Source organism: Cyprinodon tularosa, unplaced genomic scaffold (assembly GCF_016077235.1).
Source record: "Cyprinodon tularosa strain WSP-4 unplaced genomic scaffold, ASM1607723v1 ctg936, whole genome shotgun sequence".
Taxonomy (NCBI): Eukaryota; Metazoa; Chordata; class Actinopteri; order Cyprinodontiformes; family Cyprinodontidae; genus Cyprinodon; species Cyprinodon tularosa.
Genome location: NW_024039714.1, coordinates 38,429 through 57,500, shown reverse-complemented (window position 1 = coordinate 57,500; position 19,072 = coordinate 38,429). Strand labels below are relative to the sequence as shown.

At 40.9% G+C, this 19,072-nt stretch overlaps 1 protein-coding gene across 5 annotated transcripts in view; it reads left to right on the top strand.

Moving 5' to 3' along the window:
- The window catches only part of LOC119776469 (tensin-2-like), a 57,762-nt gene that overhangs the window by 28,180 nt on the left and 10,510 nt on the right, over positions 1-19,072 (top strand). For 3 of the 5 annotated variants that reach the window (XM_038274877.1, XM_038274876.1, XM_038274878.1), the window contains 15 exons: positions 8,188-8,220; positions 8,308-8,357; positions 9,376-9,559; positions 9,644-9,694; positions 10,292-10,414; positions 10,512-10,576; positions 10,781-10,864; positions 10,954-11,066; positions 11,192-11,252; positions 11,495-11,570; positions 14,995-15,124; positions 17,006-17,071; positions 17,162-17,278; positions 17,372-18,775; positions 18,888-19,038. In XM_038274877.1, the coding sequence (XP_038130805.1) occupies positions 8,188-8,220; positions 8,308-8,357; positions 9,376-9,559; positions 9,644-9,694; positions 10,292-10,414; positions 10,512-10,576; positions 10,781-10,864; positions 10,954-11,066; positions 11,192-11,252; positions 11,495-11,570; positions 14,995-15,124; positions 17,006-17,071; positions 17,162-17,278; positions 17,372-18,775; positions 18,888-19,038 (2,708 nt within the window). The remainder of the gene's footprint in view (positions 1-8,187; positions 8,221-8,307; positions 8,358-9,375; positions 9,560-9,643; positions 9,695-10,291; positions 10,415-10,511; positions 10,577-10,780; positions 10,865-10,953; positions 11,067-11,191; positions 11,253-11,494; positions 11,571-14,994; positions 15,125-17,005; positions 17,072-17,161; positions 17,279-17,371; positions 18,776-18,887; positions 19,039-19,072) is intronic. The other 2 variants (XM_038274880.1, XM_038274879.1) reach the window with 1 other exon arrangement.

Genomic DNA, 19,072 nt, shown 5'->3' with positions numbered 1-19,072 from the left:
GAAAGCATGGATCCATCCTGCCTTGTATCAACGGTTCAGGCTGGTGGTGGTGGTGTCATGGTGTGGGGAATATTTTCTTGGAACTCTTTGGGCCCCTTGGTACCAATTGAGCATCGTTGCAACACCACAGCCTACCTGAGTATTGTTGCTGACCATGTCCATCCCTTTATGACCACAATGTACCCAACTTCTGATGGCTACTTTCAGCAGGATAATGCGCCATGTCATAAAGCTGGAATCATCTCAGACTGGTTTCTTGAACATGACAATGAGTTCACTGTACTCAAATGGCCTCCACAGTCACCAGATCTCAATCCAATAGAGCATCTTTGGGATGTGGTGGAACGGGAGATTCGCATCATGGATGTGCAGCCGACAAATCTGCGGCAACTGTGTGATGCCATCATGTCAATATGGACCAAAGTCCCTGAGGAATGCTTCCAGCACCTTGTTGAATCTATGCCACGAAGAATAGGGGGTTTTCAGGTGACGTTACGCTCACGTGACTACTCAGCGCGTCCGCCATATTGGGTGGCAGCCTTAGGCAATATTGACAGTGAAAAATGGTGAAATCGTGTGTAATTGTTGGTTGCACGGCCCGTGGAGGTCGAGATCAACGCTCTTTCTATCGCATACCAGCCGTAATCGTGAATCAATGTGAAAAAATAAAACAGCTATCTGAACAACGCCGTCACCTATGGCTGACACGGATATCCAGGTCCGATTTGGACGGTGTTAAGCTGGAATACGCCAGAGTCTGCAGTACTCACTTTGTCACAGGTAATTAACTGTCAAGCATTTAAAACATGTAAGAATATATTAATAATAGGGCTTGGGCGTCATGACGTATTACTTTCCGTGGCCGCAATGTTGACTGCCGCCGCTACTCAGACTACTGCCTATGACTACCACGTACTGGACTCCCTCTCTCAGCCGTGTTTTAATTTGATTAATTTCACCTTAACTTGATTTCAACCAGCGGGAAAAGGCTCAAATATGTGAGAAACCCGGAGGGTTTAGGGAGGTTTGGCAGTTTACGTTACTAACCAAACCTTTGAAACACATAGCAGCTAGTTAAAAGTACATTATATGCCTGAGTGGTTGTTAGCACTAACGGTTAGCACTGTTTGCTGGCTTTATGAGCTGCAGCTCCTGAACCCATCCATTCGTAAACTGCACATGAGACTCCAAGGACTTGTAGCTTTGGAACTGTTCGCGCACCGCCGGGCCGTTAGCCACCTAGCATAGCGAGCCCTGCGTCGGATTGTTTACATTTTTACCATCTTATTAAAACTCACCCGTCCACGTATGATGGCGATTTCCTTCATGTACATTACTTCGACATCTCGTACCCAACCAGATGTGAACTGGTTGTTAGCCTCTAGACCCTTGTACGCTCTCATTTCCTCCAGAGTGTGCAGAGGGTTTTCACTGAACACCGGGTAATGAACTATGTCGCCGTGCTCTACATTTGGCCAATCATCTGGATTAGTGCTAAACAAGGCACCGTGGAGGGCATAGGGGTCCATATGGTCGATCACGGAACATTTCCTCGGATATGTTCCATGATCTGGTGGCTCTAGCGTGCTGGTGTACTTATCCATTCGTGACATGATATATATGATATACGATAATATGCCACCCAAGATGGCGGACCGGTAGCTGGCCAGTGACGTCACTGAAAACCCCCTATTGAGGCAGTTCTGAAGGCAAAAGGGGGTCCAACACGTTACTAGCATGGGGTACCTAATAAAGTGGCCGGTGAGTGTACGTGTATATATATATATATATATATATATATATATATATATACGCATATATATATATATATATACGCATATATATATATATATACGCATATATATATATATATATATATACGCATATATATATATATATATATATATTGCACATAAAGGCATGTGTTATGGTTTTCTTGTCTTCTCATCACTAGGAAAGCATTCAATAAATATATGTTTGAGCTCCGTTTTGGAAAGTACAAAAGCGTTCGGGTTAAGTAACTGTAGGTCCATCAGCCCCCTCCTGAGTGTCCCCACCAACTTTCATCACAAAGTTACACCCTTGTGTCCATTATTATATCTTCTTTGTATTTTGGCTTTCTCTTTTCAGGGGTGGCCACAGTCAGTCTTCCGTCTCCATCTGATTAAATCGTGCTGGCAGCATCAGCCTCAACATCCCTCCACTGATGCCCTATCCGTCCATAGTGGATATCCAAACCACCTCAGTCTGCATTCCCTGGCCTTATGTCTAAAATGTTAAACATGTACTGACCCTCTGAAAGAAGTTCTTTTTTTTTTTTTTTTCCCAAAATTGGCCTTTGATTTGTCATGAATATCATGATAAATTATATTTGCTATAGTTGTGTTTGGGAAGTTAATTTAGTAGTACTTGAACATTTTTCTTTTATTATTATTTTGGGATGCATGTGTATGTGCACTTTGCAGACAGCCCATAGTTGCAGTTGGTTGTTAAGTGGTATTCTTAGAATGAAATGCTAATTAAAACAAAAATAATCAGTTGGCTGGTTTTGTTCTGATCCCTCAAGTTTTAAATTGCTCATGTGCTCCAGACATCTGAAACAGATGGGGGCAAGTTGGGCAGAGATCTAAGCGGCGTGCACCATGCTGGTTTGCTCAGGTCTAGCTCACTGCAATGACTCACATCACTGAATACACAATGACTAAAAATCTGAGAAATGTCAGTCATCTTTTAATGTACAATAGTCACGTTTTGGTGTCAATTTTTTCTTTGTTTTGCTGGGCTTTATTTAATGGCTAAATTAGTCGCCTATATACTAATATATGTTTACAGTGAACCAATTTAATGCACCATATACTCAAGTTTGATCAACTGAAAATTTCTGTAGTAGTTTTTTGAGAACATTCTGAAGAGGCTCAGGCACATTTAGTGTCAGTTGAGCACAAATTGTGGGTGGAGACTGGTTTCAGGAACATAAGCCAACTTTAGCTAATATCATGGTCAAGAGGAAGAAACAGGTTTGATCAGGGGTTGGTGTTATGTGCTTCGGGCACATTATGATTTTTGTCTATTTCTTTTCTTTGTTTTCTTACAGACTTTAGTTGAAGGGTCTTTGTTAATATATTTTGGGAGTTGAATAATTCTTTTAGAGAGTTAATTACGTTAATTTGTGGTGCTGTCGTCCGCCTATAAATAGGCTGGCTTTCAGCATGTTGGGGCGTTCCTTTCCAGCTTCGCTTGTACGCCGCTTTCCACCTGCTTCCACTTGTTCCATCGTGCGCGGTGCGCACTTGTCTTGTCGCTGCGGCCTGCAGCGGACGTTCCAGCCTGCCATGCGGTATTTTTGTTAGCCGTTGCTTACTTTTTTCTTGTGGTTTTTGGCCTGGCGGGACCGGTTGTCCTATTTTCGATTTTTCTTTTGCTTAGGTTATTTTTGGCCTTTAGTCCGGTACCAGTAGGGGCTTCGACGGCCCTGTATAGGGTTGGCCCCCTGCTGTACCGTTTTGTTCTGTTTGATCAGCCTGCCAGGTCCAACTTTCTTTTGTTACTTTTGGGTTTCATTTTTTGATTCCTTTGGGGCACGGGATCTGAGGGCCTCTAACTTTTTTCTTCGCAGTAATCAGAAGAAGCCGAGCAAAGAAAGCTAAAGAGGAGGCAATTTATAAATAAAATATCTTTTTTGAACCCTCATCTTTTGTCTCGTGTCCTCAAATATGTTGTGCCCTTGGTGGACGTAACAGTTGGCCATTCCAGTTCCTGGAGGCAGGTATCCTGCCACTTTTGATCGATCCTTGGTTCAACACGCCTGAATCAAATGGCTAAGTTACCTCCTCAGTATGCAGTCTGTCCCTCCAGAGTCCTCCTAATCACCTAATTATGGATTCAGGTGTGTTGAACCAAAGGGACATCTAAAAGTTGCAGAATACCGGCCCTAAGGAACTGGAATTGCCACCTCTGGGTTTGATTATTCTTCAGGTTGAGTTTAGACACTTTTTTAAAAACTCATACATACAACATTTAACCATTGCTGCTAAATCTTTTTACAACTCGACTATTGGATGGATTTATAACTTGTGGAAAAAAGTTTTCTTATGAGTTCAGTAATAAATCTTTTCCATGCAGACATACGTATGTCATTTTAATATATAATCAAATGGTTGGTGCTGGCCCAGTTGTCTTGAAATAGTTGAGAGAACAGAAAACAGTGTTGCAACCTTCCTCAGCCTCCATTGCTCTTCCATCAGCTGACTCAACCATAATTCTTTATTTATCTATGCAGATAGTCACATTAAGACACATTTACTCGCTTACAAGCTTTGAAACAGGGCAGTATGACTGCATGCGTTTATTTTGTTTACACCAAATTCTGACTGTTGCAGCTGAGGTTGAGATTTGTTGGACTAGTTAACATTTTTCCAAGCTATTGACTAATTTTGATCAGCCCTTGTGAACTTTAGGCTTAATTCAATGTATTTTATTAAAGCCTCTGTTGGCGACAAGTGTGGTTTTCTGTTGCTGTAGCTCATTTTCTTCATTGCTTGATATTATGTGTGTTCAGAGACAGTATTCGGCGTATAGCTTTGTGGAATTTCTGCTACTGCTGGCCTCGTATCATCTTTAACCAGTCTCACCATTCTGTGACTTCTGAGATCAACATTGTAATTTGCACATCTCCAGCTCACCGGATCAGTTTAATTTTGTGGACCATTCTCTGCTAATCTATTGGATGGGGATTGAAGAATCTCAGTACCACTTAGATCAGCTTTTGAGCTCACATCAGGACGTCTGCATCACCAACATGGCGATTAAATGGGTACCTAAATATTTAGTTTACATTCTGATGCTTGAAATTCACCAAATCGTTTTCGCCATATCTGGCTGCTCAGTGGCGCAGCAAGAAGGTTCTCAGTTTAAATCCCAGTCCGGGGTCTTTCTGCATGTTCTCCCTGTGCATGCATTGGTTCTCTCCTGGTACTCTGGCTTCCTCCCACAGTCCAAAAACATGACTGTTAGGTTAACTGGCTTCTCTAAATTTTCCTTAGGTGTGTGTGAATGGCCGTTTGTTTCTGTGATGAACTGGTGACCTGTTCAGGGTGTACCCCACCTCTTGCCCGTAGACAGCTGGAGATAGGCACCAGCACCCCTTGTGACCCCCCTTGGGATAAGTGTGATGGAATGTCTACATATACTTAACATATTGCACTGATCCCACGTGATTGGATCTTTGTGTTTTTTTTGCCAAAAGCAAGATAAATAGGTGTACTTTATAGCCCGTGAATGTGTATTATAAAGAGCCATTGCATTCACTTATCTTCCAACCTTCAATTTGATTGTTTTTCAGCCGCCTGCCAAATCTGCCAAACACCGGAGGTGGTTTTTACTAGTTATTCCTTACGGGGGAAAAGAAGGATTAGCTAACCCCTAGCAGCTGCTCCAGTGTTGGCCGAGATCTGAAACCAGATCTGAACCACTTCATACTGACTTACAGAAGAACCCAACAAACCTCCTGAAACCTGCCTACTTTACCCGCAGAGCTTTGGTTAGCATTAGCATACGTTTAACTTGCCTGTTCTAAAGGAAAGCAGCAACCTCTGCATGCATCCTGAGCCCCTTTGCTTCTTTACGTTGGCAACCATGATCACAAGCTTGGCCAATGTAACGCTGAGAAGAAGCATTTTTACAGCTCTATTACAGAGCTACTACAATCTTCAACCTGCTATACCTATCTGCTGCACCTTAAATGCACCAGGGCGCTTTATCACAGATCCTTCCTCCCAGCAGCTGTAAGACTTTATAGCCACCAATGTTCCCAACAACCTCAATATGTTGTTACATTCATGCAGATTTTTGCACAGTTTCTATCTTAGTTAAATAACATGCTGCTGTCATTTTGCCCATCTCTGGTGTTGCAGCTATTTTCACATAACTGCTACTGCAAAATGTCCACAGCTGTATATTGATTTTTTTATTATACAGATGCAGAGTATTTATATTGTAAAAATACTGTACAGTATTTTATTTGTTTATTTTCTGAACTCTGTCTTAACATTCTGTTATTTTTATACACATTTGCGTGACCACTTTTGCTGTAAGCTTTTACTGCTGTAATGACACATTTTCCCCATTGTGGGGAAAATTTATAAAACAATTATTTGTCTAATACTTTTTTTCCCTCTCAAAAATCTATACTTTTATTCCGCACCATTATTTTTTGTTTTAAAGAAAAGGTTGTAGGTACAATCTTTAAGCAAATCCTTATCTTATTTCCTCCAACCAATCAAATCGCTTCATCGCAGGACCAGTTAGCCAATACAGCCTTGTATTACCAATAGGTTTGCTTCAACTTTTAAGCAGAATAGTCGCTGTTGTTGTTTTTTTAAATTTCCTTAGCTGTACATCACTGTTAAACTTTGTTTGGACACCAGTCAGTGTTTGCCACAGTTTAACCTCTGACTGTGGCTTAGCTGCTCATATAAGTGCTGGGGTGGACTGGGTTAAAGTTTAAATGCTGATTTGGCATCACATTTAATGACTCAAACATAGAGCCAAACAGGGATATTAAGCATTTTTTAAGTAATTAAAGGAATAGTACACCCAAAACATGATTAGCCTTCATTTTCTACTCACCCCCATGCTGAACAACACTCTGGAGTACTTTTTTGATATCTCAAATGCATCTGGAGATCTGGGAGGCTTCTTGCTGTCTGCTGACATTCAAATAATGGAGGTCTATGGTGCCCGAGACAGAAAGGTCCATAAAAGTCCACAAAAAACGTGTCAATATTCCTCCATACTGCTCATCCAATGTATTCCAAGTGTCCTGAGTGGGTAGCATCCAGAATTTACTCGAAACGAAGTCATTTAGAATGTTTTTAGAGCATAAACAGTAGTGTATAGGATTTCCTGAAAGCGCGCACATGCGCGCTCACGACGCTACGGAAGCCGGCAGACCAAACCAGCGCATTCAGTTCGGCAAAGAACTCATGCTCTTCCTCAACACTGAAGTCCTCAGACATTTTTCTTTCGTTGTTTCTTTCTTTGCACAGGTAAACAGCACATTTCTTCTTCTACGCTTGCATTATTGGCAGAGCAGACGCTGAATGCGCACTTTCATCTGGCTTGGTCTGCCGGCTTCCGTAGCGTCGTGAGCGCGCAGGTGCGCGCTTTCAGGAAATCCTATACACTACTGTTTATGCTCTAAAAACATTCTAAATGACTTCGTTTCGAGTAAATTCTGGATGCTACCCACTCAGGACACTTGGAATACATTGGACGAGCAGTATGGAGGAATATTGACACGTTTTTTGTGGACTTTTATGGACCTTTCTGTCTCGGTCACCATAGACCTCCATTATTTGAATGTCAGCAGACAGCAAGAAGCCTCCCAGATCTCCAGATGCATTTGAGATATCAAAAAAGTACTCCAGAGTGTTGTTCAGCATGGGGGTGAGTAGAAAATGAAGGCTAATCATGTTTTGGGTGTACTATTCCTTTAAGTACTGTTATATTGACAGAATTATAAAGGCTGCAACATGGAGTGTTTTGCTATTGTTGTTATCTATATAAATGGCCCCAGCTTCTGTGTGTGTGTTTGCCTTATGTGCAAAGTATTGCTGAGTCAGCAGAAATGTACAAGGACTGCATAACATGTTTACTGCCTTCCCCCAGTAATAAAATATACCATATTTTTAATAGGCTGAAGCAAAACATAGCATTAATATTAAACTTGGGATACCTTAACCGAACTCTACTCGTTCATCCTGTTTGACAAATATTTACAAAGTGAAGATAAAAGGTGATAATAGTCTTGGAAAAATCATTGTAATGTTTGCAGCTGTTTCTTAGAGTTGATCAACATTTCTCTGCATTTGTACATTTATCTCCTGATTGGGGGTTTGTCAACATTTTCTATCATCATTTAAACGTTTGTGCCAAAGCTTCTTGCAGCCATCTGCCGGAGATGACAGATGAGGAATGAGTTTTACTATCCTCTCCATCAGCTCTCCATTTCCTTCCTTTCTCATCCCTCAGTTGTTTGCTGTTTATCTGCTCTGCTGGAGTAGAACCAAGAGCGTTAAATCAAACAAATGACGAGATATGAGCTAATTTATTTCCAGTTGGTGGGAATGAGTGCATTTGTTAATCTAAATGCCGCTAAATCTAACCATATGCTGTCTTCCCTTTCAGGTGTTCACCACCTGCACCCCAGTGCCAGATCTGGTAAGTTTGTGTCAATTTGGATGTTTTGTTGTGTTTAATTGAGCTTCGTAGCAGCACTGTTCAGCTCCTCTCTGTTTATTTTCTCAGCACAGCTCCACAAAGTCAACATCTCAAAAGAAGAGAAGCTCCTTGCCAAGGTAACAAAGAGCATAAGATTAGCTTAATGTGCAGGCGGACAAGAGAGGGTATTTTTTTAAGGGACGTCGCAATCCGCTGATGAAATCAGAAACCAGTCCGATATCAGACAGACAATGACTATCGGAATATATCAGCCTGCTTCCAACATCAATATCGGAATGGGTCATCCTCAAAGCTGTGTTATTGAATCAGTGTATTGTATCGGAAAAGAAAACGGTGTACCAGGACATCCCAATATTTTTTCTTTTCAGGAAAACAAATGTAGATTGACTTTTTAAACAGTGTGTCAGTCCAATACTTTGTATTTACCTGCCATTCTGAGCAACTTCATTAAAAAAACCAAACAATTCCATTCACAGAAAAATAAAAAAGGTGCATTAGCCCAGTTAAATAAATGTGGATAGCTTTAAACTGTCCACAAATACAATCATTTGACGTATTTCAAATATTCAGTTTACTTAAATTGTAGTTCATCTACATCTGACATTCTACCTTAAAATGTTCCTAAAGTCAGTCAGATTATAACATGTCATCTGTTGACCACATTAGACTCTAAGCTTTGCATCACATTTGATTCTACTTTGGGGTTGGGCTATTTTACAATAAGCACATTTTTCTCTCTAATGTGAATTTGGGGTTTTTGCTTAGATCCCCTTTGCTTTCTAGCATTTGTCTGAAAGGTTTTGACTGGAAACTTACTGGTCTTTGGAGTAATTATTTCTGCAGCTTTTCCAAATACTTTAAATGTCTAAGAAAAAAATCTGTATACGTATAGAATATATCCATCTTAAAAACAGGGACTGATGGCCAGGATTATAGCACCATTGTTTTCCACAGTGCACATCATTTTCTTTTGCAGATTCAGGCAGTTTTATTAATCCAATTCATAATTTAGAATTCACTGTATGGGAGATCTGTCTTGCTTGTTAAAAACATTAAATTAATTAAGAAATCTACATTTTAAATGTCATTATGGAATCAAGAAGTGATCAAATAATGTATGTTTGCTCTGTCCGGAAGGAAAAGCGTAGAAGAAGTGATGGAACATGTGATGGAAGGACACTATGACTTCGACCTCACCTACATCACAGAGCGGATCATCTCTGTCTTCTTTGTGCCAGACCTGGAGGAGCAGCGCTATCGTAGAAACCTGCAGGAGGTGGCCTCCATGCTCAAATCTAAGCACCAGGACAAGTTTCTGGTGAGTTTAAATAACTGAAACACATACATTAAGAACAAAGACCTGCATGTGGCTGATATTCTTCCTTCCTTTTGCTCCATCTAGCTTCTGAATTTATCAGAAAAAAGACATGACATCACCAGGCTTAACTCAAAGGTAAGAGTATTTACTGCCTAAACATGGGGGGCATTGCTGATGGATTAGATGGGATAAAACAACATAAAGTACTGCATAGTTTTCTGCAAAAGGAAAATTGATTAATTTTAATTAAATACTTTATTGATCAAGAATGAAAATTACACATTGTAGTTCTTATAGGGTTTTGTTCAACAAGTTGTTCTTTTCTTTGTAAAATCATCTCCAGAACACATTTTTGGGAATTAAAATTCCCAAAAATCTTAAATCATGAGGAATCTTAAAAGTGCGGCAAACCTGTAAGTTTCAGAAACCCCCAGTCTGATGAAGCTTTGGCTGGTTTGCGAGAAAAAAAAGCAAAAGTATTTCTACTGTAATCCTTTAAGATAAATTACACCATGAAAAATTGTTCTTTCATTTTCAAAATCACACACTAAAATCTAACTAAAGCATTTCAAATTTTTGTTTTTGCAACCTGACCTTAAAAAAGGCTTCAAAGCATAAGGAATATTATTGCAACTCACTTTTTTATTTAGATTTATCTCCCCTAATTAGATAGTTATGCCACGATTGACCCCATTACAGAAAATTAAGCATCAGCTCTCCTCTGCTTTCCAGGTGCAAGATTATGGCTGGCCTGATCTCCACGCCCCTCCACTGGACAGGATCTGTGCCATTTGTAAAGCCATGGAGATGTGGCTGACTTCTGACCCTCACAACGTGGTCGTTCTCCACTGCAAAGTTTGTTCGGCACAAACACACAACTGTTTGATTGCTGTAAAGATGGAAGAAAAGCAGGAATCTAACGCATTGTTTATTACTGTTATGGCTCTCACAGGGTCACAAAGGAAAGACGGGGGTCATAGTGGCGGCCTACATGCACTACAGCAAGATTTCAGCTGGGTAATTTGCTACTTTATGTGCTTAAGAGGCATTATGGTACATATTTGAGATGCAAGCATCCATCCTGAGAACAGATCGCCCAATATTACTCTGTATTGAGCAAATATTTCCTCTTCTATAAACCATTTGGAAAAACAAACCATGAATGGTATTTTTTTATCTGCACACCTCAGTTGTAACCAGTTATTATTCTTGTGCCCTCAGAGCAGACCAGGCTCTCACCACGTTAGCCATGAGGAAGTTTTGCGAAGACAAAATCTCCTCCTCTCTGCATCCCTCTCAGAGCAGGTCTGGGATTCCTGATTCTCTGCAGCAGATATGTCCTCCTGAATCTCATTTGCTCTCTCATCTTACACCAGTTCTTGTTTTTTGAACAGGTACATCTATTATTTCAGCGGTTTGCTGTCGGGGACCATCAAAATGAACAGCAGTCCTTTGTTCCTTCATCAGATCCTTGTTCCTTCATTACCAAATTTCCAATCAGGAGGAGGTCAGCATTTACTCTTCCAGGGTTTTCAACTAATTATGAGGATAAAGCAATAACTAATTGTGTTTTTATTTTTTATTGTAAAACAAAGTTAAGAATTCACCAACAAACTATCACTTTTCTTGCAGGTTTTTATCCTTTCCTGAAAATCTACCAGTCCTTACAGCTCATTTATACCTCAGGAGTGTAGTAAGTATCGTCCACTTGTCTGCTTGAATCACTATGTGCTCTCACCTCCTGTGGGTGGAACCTTTTTTTTCAATGAGTCCCTCTGATAGATTTTGACTCTACTTCTTGCTGTCTGTGTTTAAGTGTAGCCTGGTCTGTGCTTACATTAAAGGAGACAGTGTTTACATCCTGCCTAAATCTGTCTCTTCCTTTTTTATGTTATTCTCAAGCAAATGTACCATTTTTTTAAATTCTTTTTACAGTGATCCTCAGAGCTCCCGGGCAAGAAAATTGTGTGTAACTATGGAGCCAGCTCTGTTATTAAAGGGTGACATTATGGTGAGATAAAACCCCACTTGCAATTAAATATAAATGTGATTTTTTTTTTTACAAATGTATATACACCCCTTGAGCTATTCTTTTTTTTTTCTTCTTCTTTTTTAACTTTTATGTTACAAATGCAACCTTCAAATAATCTAATTTGGATTTTATATGAAAAAACAAAGATAGGTGAATATCTATAAAACTTAAAGAAAATCCCCATTTTTAATCCAAGGTTTTACAAAAAGAAATGAAAAAAATAAATCATTTTTCTGTGCAGGGCTTCATATTTAGCCACCATTACCCCTCTAAGCTCTTCAAATCTTGTTTATTACAATGTAATATACATGTCTTTGCTAAATAGTTTACCTATATCCCATAGAAGGCCATTAAAACATACATTTTAAATTACCTGCATGTGATGTCAGAAACAAAGCTAATTTGTTGAAGAAGGTGCTCTGGGCAGAAGACACTGTAATGATAATAAAAATTAACTATTCATATCTCCCTGAGCATTGGTGAGGATGGGTAAGGAGAATCCTCAGAGCTAAATTACTGAAGCTTTTCAGGCTGCAGAATACCAGATTCTAGAGAGGAGGTTCACCCGGCAGATGAGCAAAACATAATAATAACAACAATAAAGCCAAAGTGGCAATTAAATAAATTAGATGAAAAAGTTTTTTATAATGGCCCAGTCAAAGTCCAGACCTGAGTTCAATTGAGAATCTACAGCACTATAAATCATGATCATTGTATATCCACCCTGCAGTTTTAGATATGCAAAACTATTTCAAGGAAATGCCTTAAAGGAATAGTACACCCAAAACATGATTAGCCTTCATTTTCTACTCACCCCCATGCTGAACAACACTCTGGAGTACTTTTTTGATATCTCAAATGCATCTGGAGATCTGGGAGGCTTCTTGCTGTCTGCTGACATTCAAATAATGGAAGTCTATGGCGCCCGAGGCAGAAAGGTCCATAAAAGTCCACAAAAAACGTGTCAATATTCCTCCATACTGCTCGTCCAATGTATTCCAAGTGTCCTGAGGGGGTACTATCCAGAATTTACTCGAAACAAAGTCATTTAGAATGTTTTAGAGCCTAAACAGTAGTGTATAGGATTTCCTAAAAGCGCGTTCACGAGTCTACGGAAACCGCAGCAGACCAAACCAGATGAAAGTGCGCATTCAGCTTCTGCTCTGCCGATAATGCAAGCGTAGAAGAAGAAATGTGCTGTTTACCTGTGCAAAGAAAGAAACAACGAAAGAAAAATGTCTGAGGACTTCAGTGCTGAGGAAGAGCATGAGTTCTTTGCCAAGCTGAATGCGCACTTTCATCTGGTTTGGTCTGCCGCGGTTTCCGTAGACTCGTGAACGTGCTTTTAGGAAATCCTATACACTACTGTTTATGCTCTAAAAACATTCTAAATGACTTCGTTTCGAGTAAATTCTGGATGCTACCCACTCAGGACACTTGGAATATATTGGACGAGCAGTATGGAGGAATATTGACACGTTTTTTGTGGACTTTTATGGACCTTTCTGCCTCGGGCGCCATAGACTTCCATTATTTGAATGTCAGCAGACAGCAAGAAGCCTCCCAGATCTCCAGATGCATTTGAGATATCAAAAAAGTACTCCAGAGTGTTGTTCAGCACGGGGGTGAGTAGAAAATGAAGGCTAATCATGTTTTGGGTGTACTAGTCCTTTAAAAGGTTTAGAGCAGTAATTGATTTAAGTAAAGAAAATGAATCCTTCAAAGTATTGAACCAACTCTTGGTGTTCTTTCAGTCTGCAAATATACATTGTGTTGTCTTGATCACTATGACAAAGCCTTCCCTAAAAGGTTTGTACAGCATAACACTAGAATGTGTACCAATAACCTGCAGCTTCTAAGACTGGATTAGTCTTTGGAGATAAACCAACTGATTTTTGGATTTTGTTCAGTTTAGCACCTCTCATCAGTGAATAAATGAAACAAACTGTTCTATATCTACCAAAATCAATACTCAAACCAATTGGAAACACTAATATGGTCAGAGGTGGGGATTAACTACATACATTTACTCAGTTACATTTACCAGTGTAACTTTATGATAAAAATTTACTTTTAGGAGTACTTTCACTGCTCTGTTCTTTTTACTTTTACTATTATCTTGAAATATTGCATCTCTAACCAGAGTAGAATCTTTGGCTACTCTACCAACTGTGAGTAACTTTACGGAAAAACAGAAAAGGAAAATTTTTACGTGAAATTCAGCAGACACAGATATTTTGAGTCTCACTTAAATGACCATGCTCTTTTGTACACAATCTGTGTTCTTTAATGTTATTTTAACCTGCTTAGATGTCTATGACATGAATGTCAAGGTAATATATAGAGAAAGTATTTATTGTCAGTGGAGGTAGTTTAGGCTGTTCTGTCATATATTCAATTCAGTTCAATTTATTTATATAGCCCAGTTTCACAACACATCTCAAGACAATTTAAAATTCAAGCAGATCATACAGTCAAATTGATTCAAAGTTTTCTATCTAAGGAAAACCAGTTGACTGCATCAACGCAATGACTCGAAGGCAATCCCTCAGACTAAGCATGCTTGTAGCGACAGTGGAGAGGAAAAACTCCCTTTTAACAGGAAGAAACCTCCAGCAGAACCAGGCTCAGTGTGAGCGGCCATCTGCTGAGGCCGACTGGGGTTCAAGGAGACAGATGCAGAGATACAAAACACGACTGTAAAAGGCAGGAAACACACAGCCAGGCGGACAAGCTCCGAGCCAGCTCCCATGTCAGAGGATGAAGAGAGCACATGCAGTCAGTCACAGTCAGAAAAACGGGACTACACTGAAAAACAGGCAGATCTCCAACATATATAAACAATGGTGTTGATGGCAGCAGCACAGCTTATATTTCTTTCCTGGATGATGTCACAGCCAAACAGGAATAGACCGGATGAGCTACTATTTGAAAAAGCAGAGAGAGCATAACATTAGAGATTGAACTAACAGATTCTGCAGAGTGGGAGAATAGAGATACAATGAAGCAGAATGATAAACATATACTTTATGATCTTTAAGAAATCAATTTCTTAAAGATTTACTGTAGGAAGAGAAATATTTTATTTATTTGTATTCATTGCTTTCTTTTAGTCTTTAAAATCACAGGAATATTCACATAACTTTATATTGTTGTCTGTCTGATTTTCATCAATATAAATATTAAAACAGTTACTAAATGTTTGGAAGCCTTTTTATCGTTTTTAGTTTTACCTTAGTCATTTCTTTGGTGGCTACTTTTGACTTTGACTTTTTTACTCTGGTAGAAATATGCTGAATAGATGCTACTTTTACTTGAGAGCATTTTTTGGTAAACTGTCTACATTTGAATGTGGTTAATATTTAAGCGATACCATTTGAAATAAACCTTATTTTCTCTCTAGGTGAAATGCTACCACCGGCGGAGCAGAGCAGCAGAGAGGGAGGTTGTGTTCAGAGTCCAGTTCCACACCTGCACAGTTCATGGAGCCCAGCTGTGGTTTGGAAAAACTGAACTAGACCTGGCCTGCTCAGGTAGAAAGCTGCTGCTCAGAGAATAGAGTTTAAGAAATGTATCTTAGAGTAAAAAAAAAACCCAGTAACAGTATTTTTGTGGATAACTGGTGCATGCTAAGAAAATGTAAAGCTCCACAGCACTTATATGTATATACACTATATTGCCAAAAGTATTTGCTCACCTGCCTTGACTCACATATGAGCTTAAGTGACATCCCGTTCCTAATCCATAGGGTTCAATATGACGTCGGTCCACCCTTTGCAGCTAGAACAGCTTCAACTCTTCTGGGAAGGCTGTCCACAAGGTTTAGGAGTGTGTTTATGGGAATTTTTGACCATTCTTCCAGAAGCGCATTTGTGAGGTCGCACACTGATGTTGGACGAGAAGGCCTGGCTCTCAGTCTCCGCTCTAATTCATCCCAAAGGTGTTCTATCGGGTTGAGGTCAGGACTCTGTGCAGGCCAGTCAAGTTCATCCACACCAGACTCTGTCATCCATGTCTTTATGGACCTTGCTTTGTGCACTGGTGCACAGTCATGTTGGAAGAGGAAGGGGCCAGCTCCAAACTGTTCCCACAAAGTTGGGAGCATGGAATTGTCCAAAATGTCTTGGTATGCTGAAGCATTCAGAGTTCCTTTCACTGGAACTAAGGGGCCAAGCCCAGCTCCTGAAAAACAACCCCACACCATAATCCCCCCTCCACCAAACTTTACACTTGGCACAATGCAGTCAGACAAGTACCGTTCTCCTGGCAACCGCCAAACCCAGACCCGTCCATCAGATTGCCAGATGGAGAAGCGCGATTCGTCACTCCAGAGAACGCGTCTCCACTGCTCTAGAGTCCAGTGGCGGCGTGCTTTACACCACCGCATCCGACGCTTTGCATTGCACTTGGTGATGTATGGCTTGGATGCAGCTGCTCGCCCATGGAAACCCATTCCATGAAGCTCTCTGCGCACTGTTCTTGAGCTACATGAAGTTTGGAGGTCTGTAGTGATTGACTCTGCAGAAAGTTGGCGACCTCTTCGCACTATGCGCGTCAGCATCCGCTGACCCCGCTCCGTCAGTTTACGTGGCCTACCACTTCGTGGCTGAGTTGCTGTCGTTCCCAAACACTTCCATTTTCTTATAATACAGCTGACAGTTGACTGTGGAATATTTAGGAGCGAGGAAATTTCACGACTGGATTTGTTGCACAGGTGGCATCCTATCACAGTTCCACGCTGGAATTCACTGAGCTCCTGAGAGCGACCCATTCTTTCACAAATGTTTGTAAAAACAGTCTGCATGCCTAGGTGCTTGAATTTATACACCTGTGGCCATGGAAGTGATTGGAACACCTGATTCCAATAATTTGGATGGGTGAGCAAATACTTTTGGCAATATAGTGTATCTATATATGTATATAATGGCATGGTAAATAGGAGACCTCCTAACTTGCATTTCTGTTGCTCCTTTAATCAAGACACTGTTTATCCTCTTACCATTCTAGACTTGGGGCTTGCTTTAAAGTCAAATACCAAAGGACAGTGTCAGGTTAGATGACACAGATGTTTGCACATGGCTCTGTGAATTGCAGTCTCAGAGTAATCTCCCTCAGTGTTACATGCTGACGCATACAGTATGATTTATACAAACACACTGTGAGAAAGAAAAAAAAAGACGATCGGGCTCTTTTATGTTCTCTGCTCTGTTCACCAAACGCTTTCTCTTCCGTTCTGCTCTTCTTGTTTCTATTTTAAATAGTATAAAAGAAACAATTTTTTTATTTATCAACTTTGTTTTTTCTGCTTCATAGATCCCACCTTTGTGTTGGTGTTTTATTTTTTTTTCCTTGGTCTCTGTGGTTATGCTCTAGATATTTTAATAACTGCCTTGATGCTCATCTTTTTTCTGTAGATGACAGATTCCCTCCAGACGCTACAGTGGAGTTCATCTTCGCCAACAGTCCAGAAAAACTCAAAGGTATTTCATCTTTCTGTTTGGCTTTTTGTGCCTGTTTGTATAATGAATCGTGCCTATGTGTTTCATATTTTCATAAATCTGCTTTATAAGGTCGAGAATACAGAAAAAATGACTCTTCTGTCAAAGTAGACTACAAAACCTCAGACCCTGTTGTTAAATGGGATTCCTATGAAAACTTCAATCTACACCATGAAGACAGCATGGAAAGTGAGATGCATTCACAATGGGATAGACTTAAAGCTTTGTGTAAAAATATAAAACATTACATTGGTTTTCTTTTTCTTCTCCCCCTTCAATCAGATATCGCTCACACAAGAGGCCCACTAGATGGCAGCTTGTATGCCCAGGTGAGGAAGCGACGTGGACCAGGTGCAACATCCTCAGCTGCTTCGCCCAATGGATGCCTTACCAGTAGCCCAACTGTAAAACCCCAATTTGCCTCCAAACCGCAACCCTTCACCTTCAACTGTAGCCCAAGAAGCTCTGTGGTCTCTTCAGATAAGCTGAGCGAAACATCGATGTCAATTAGCTGCTCTGAAAAAGAAAAACCTGACTGCACCTTGAGGAGAGGAGAAATGGGAGAACGGACGCAAGAGAAGAGGAGAGACAAAGCGAAAGACAGAGAGACTGCGATTTTGGATGACGGAGATCCTTCAAGTCCAGGGGTTGTGAGACGAGAGCGTTCCTGTTGTGATCGAGCAGTTCAGAAATGTAGTGATGCAGAATGGGAGAGGGAAAGGGACCCCTGTCTTTCTGATGGTCGGTCGCTTAGACATTGCAGCAGCATGAAAAAGCATCCGAAAAGCCAAACGCTGCCAGCTTTGCTGTCCAAATCTATGTCTCCTCCTCCCCATTCAGCTATTAGGGAGCTCTGCCATCGCCATAGTGCAGATCCTGTTGCTGAATTAACATGGGACCGTCCGATTCATCCTCCCTCGCTGCCCTGCATCAACAGGCCATGCTACCCTTATCCAACCCCAGAACACACCCTTCCTCACAATCATACACTGCCAGCCTCAAACAGATGCTATCCTGGAGAAGAATGTCACCTCTTGCTTTACCCCAGCCATGGATTAGGGTCTCATCCTTCCTTCCCACCACAGCCTGGAAACCCTTACAGAGAGCTTTTCATCAGTTCCCCTTCATCTTCTTCTTTTTGCCATTGTCAGGACTGCTCCAGGAGACGAGAACACCAATCAAACTCAGTTAAAGTCTTCCAACAAATGCAATCAGACCAAGCTGAAAACCCACACTGGTCACAAGGAACTGGGGGTCAGCGGTCAAGAGAGATACCCCCCCTTTGGGAAACAGAGAAGCCATGGGAAATGACGAGACAGGCAGAACTCTGGCAGTGTAAATCACCACTGCCAGCTTTTCATCTCTTCCACTCTGCTGTGGATCAGGTTTCAAACCCAGAGAAGCCTAGATTTGCTTATGCACAGCATCAAAATCACCCCATTCCTCAGTCATTGATGGATATAAGGGATGGAGTAAGCAGCGGGTACCACACCCCTCTGCAGCCCCGACACTCGTGCCCCTGCTCTCCCTTTCAGTCCTCTCCATCTGATAGCCGGGGATATGCCTCAGGCTATCACTCTGGATCAGCATCACCTTTGCCAGCCAGTAGCCCATCTCCTGGAGGGGGACGCCTGCCTGATATCCCTTCAGGATCCAGGGACCAGCCACACACAGAGCAACACAAAGGTAAACCTTTATATTTAGAATTTTGCTTTATTTCCATTGAAAAGAACTTGCATTATGATTTATTGTCTCTTTCCTACTTTTATTTTCTTTCACCACTTCTCTCCTGTCAAAGTGGAAAAGGATAAAACTGTTGCAGAAGATGACATATGTCAAGGCTCAGAGAGTAAACTAGACGTCTGTCGTGAGTCAAACACCCCTGGAGCGGACTCTGATCACGACTACACAGTTATTGGCAGCAGCAGCCCAACTCACACAGAGGACAGGTTGGTAACCCATTTTTTATTTTGTCTACACTAG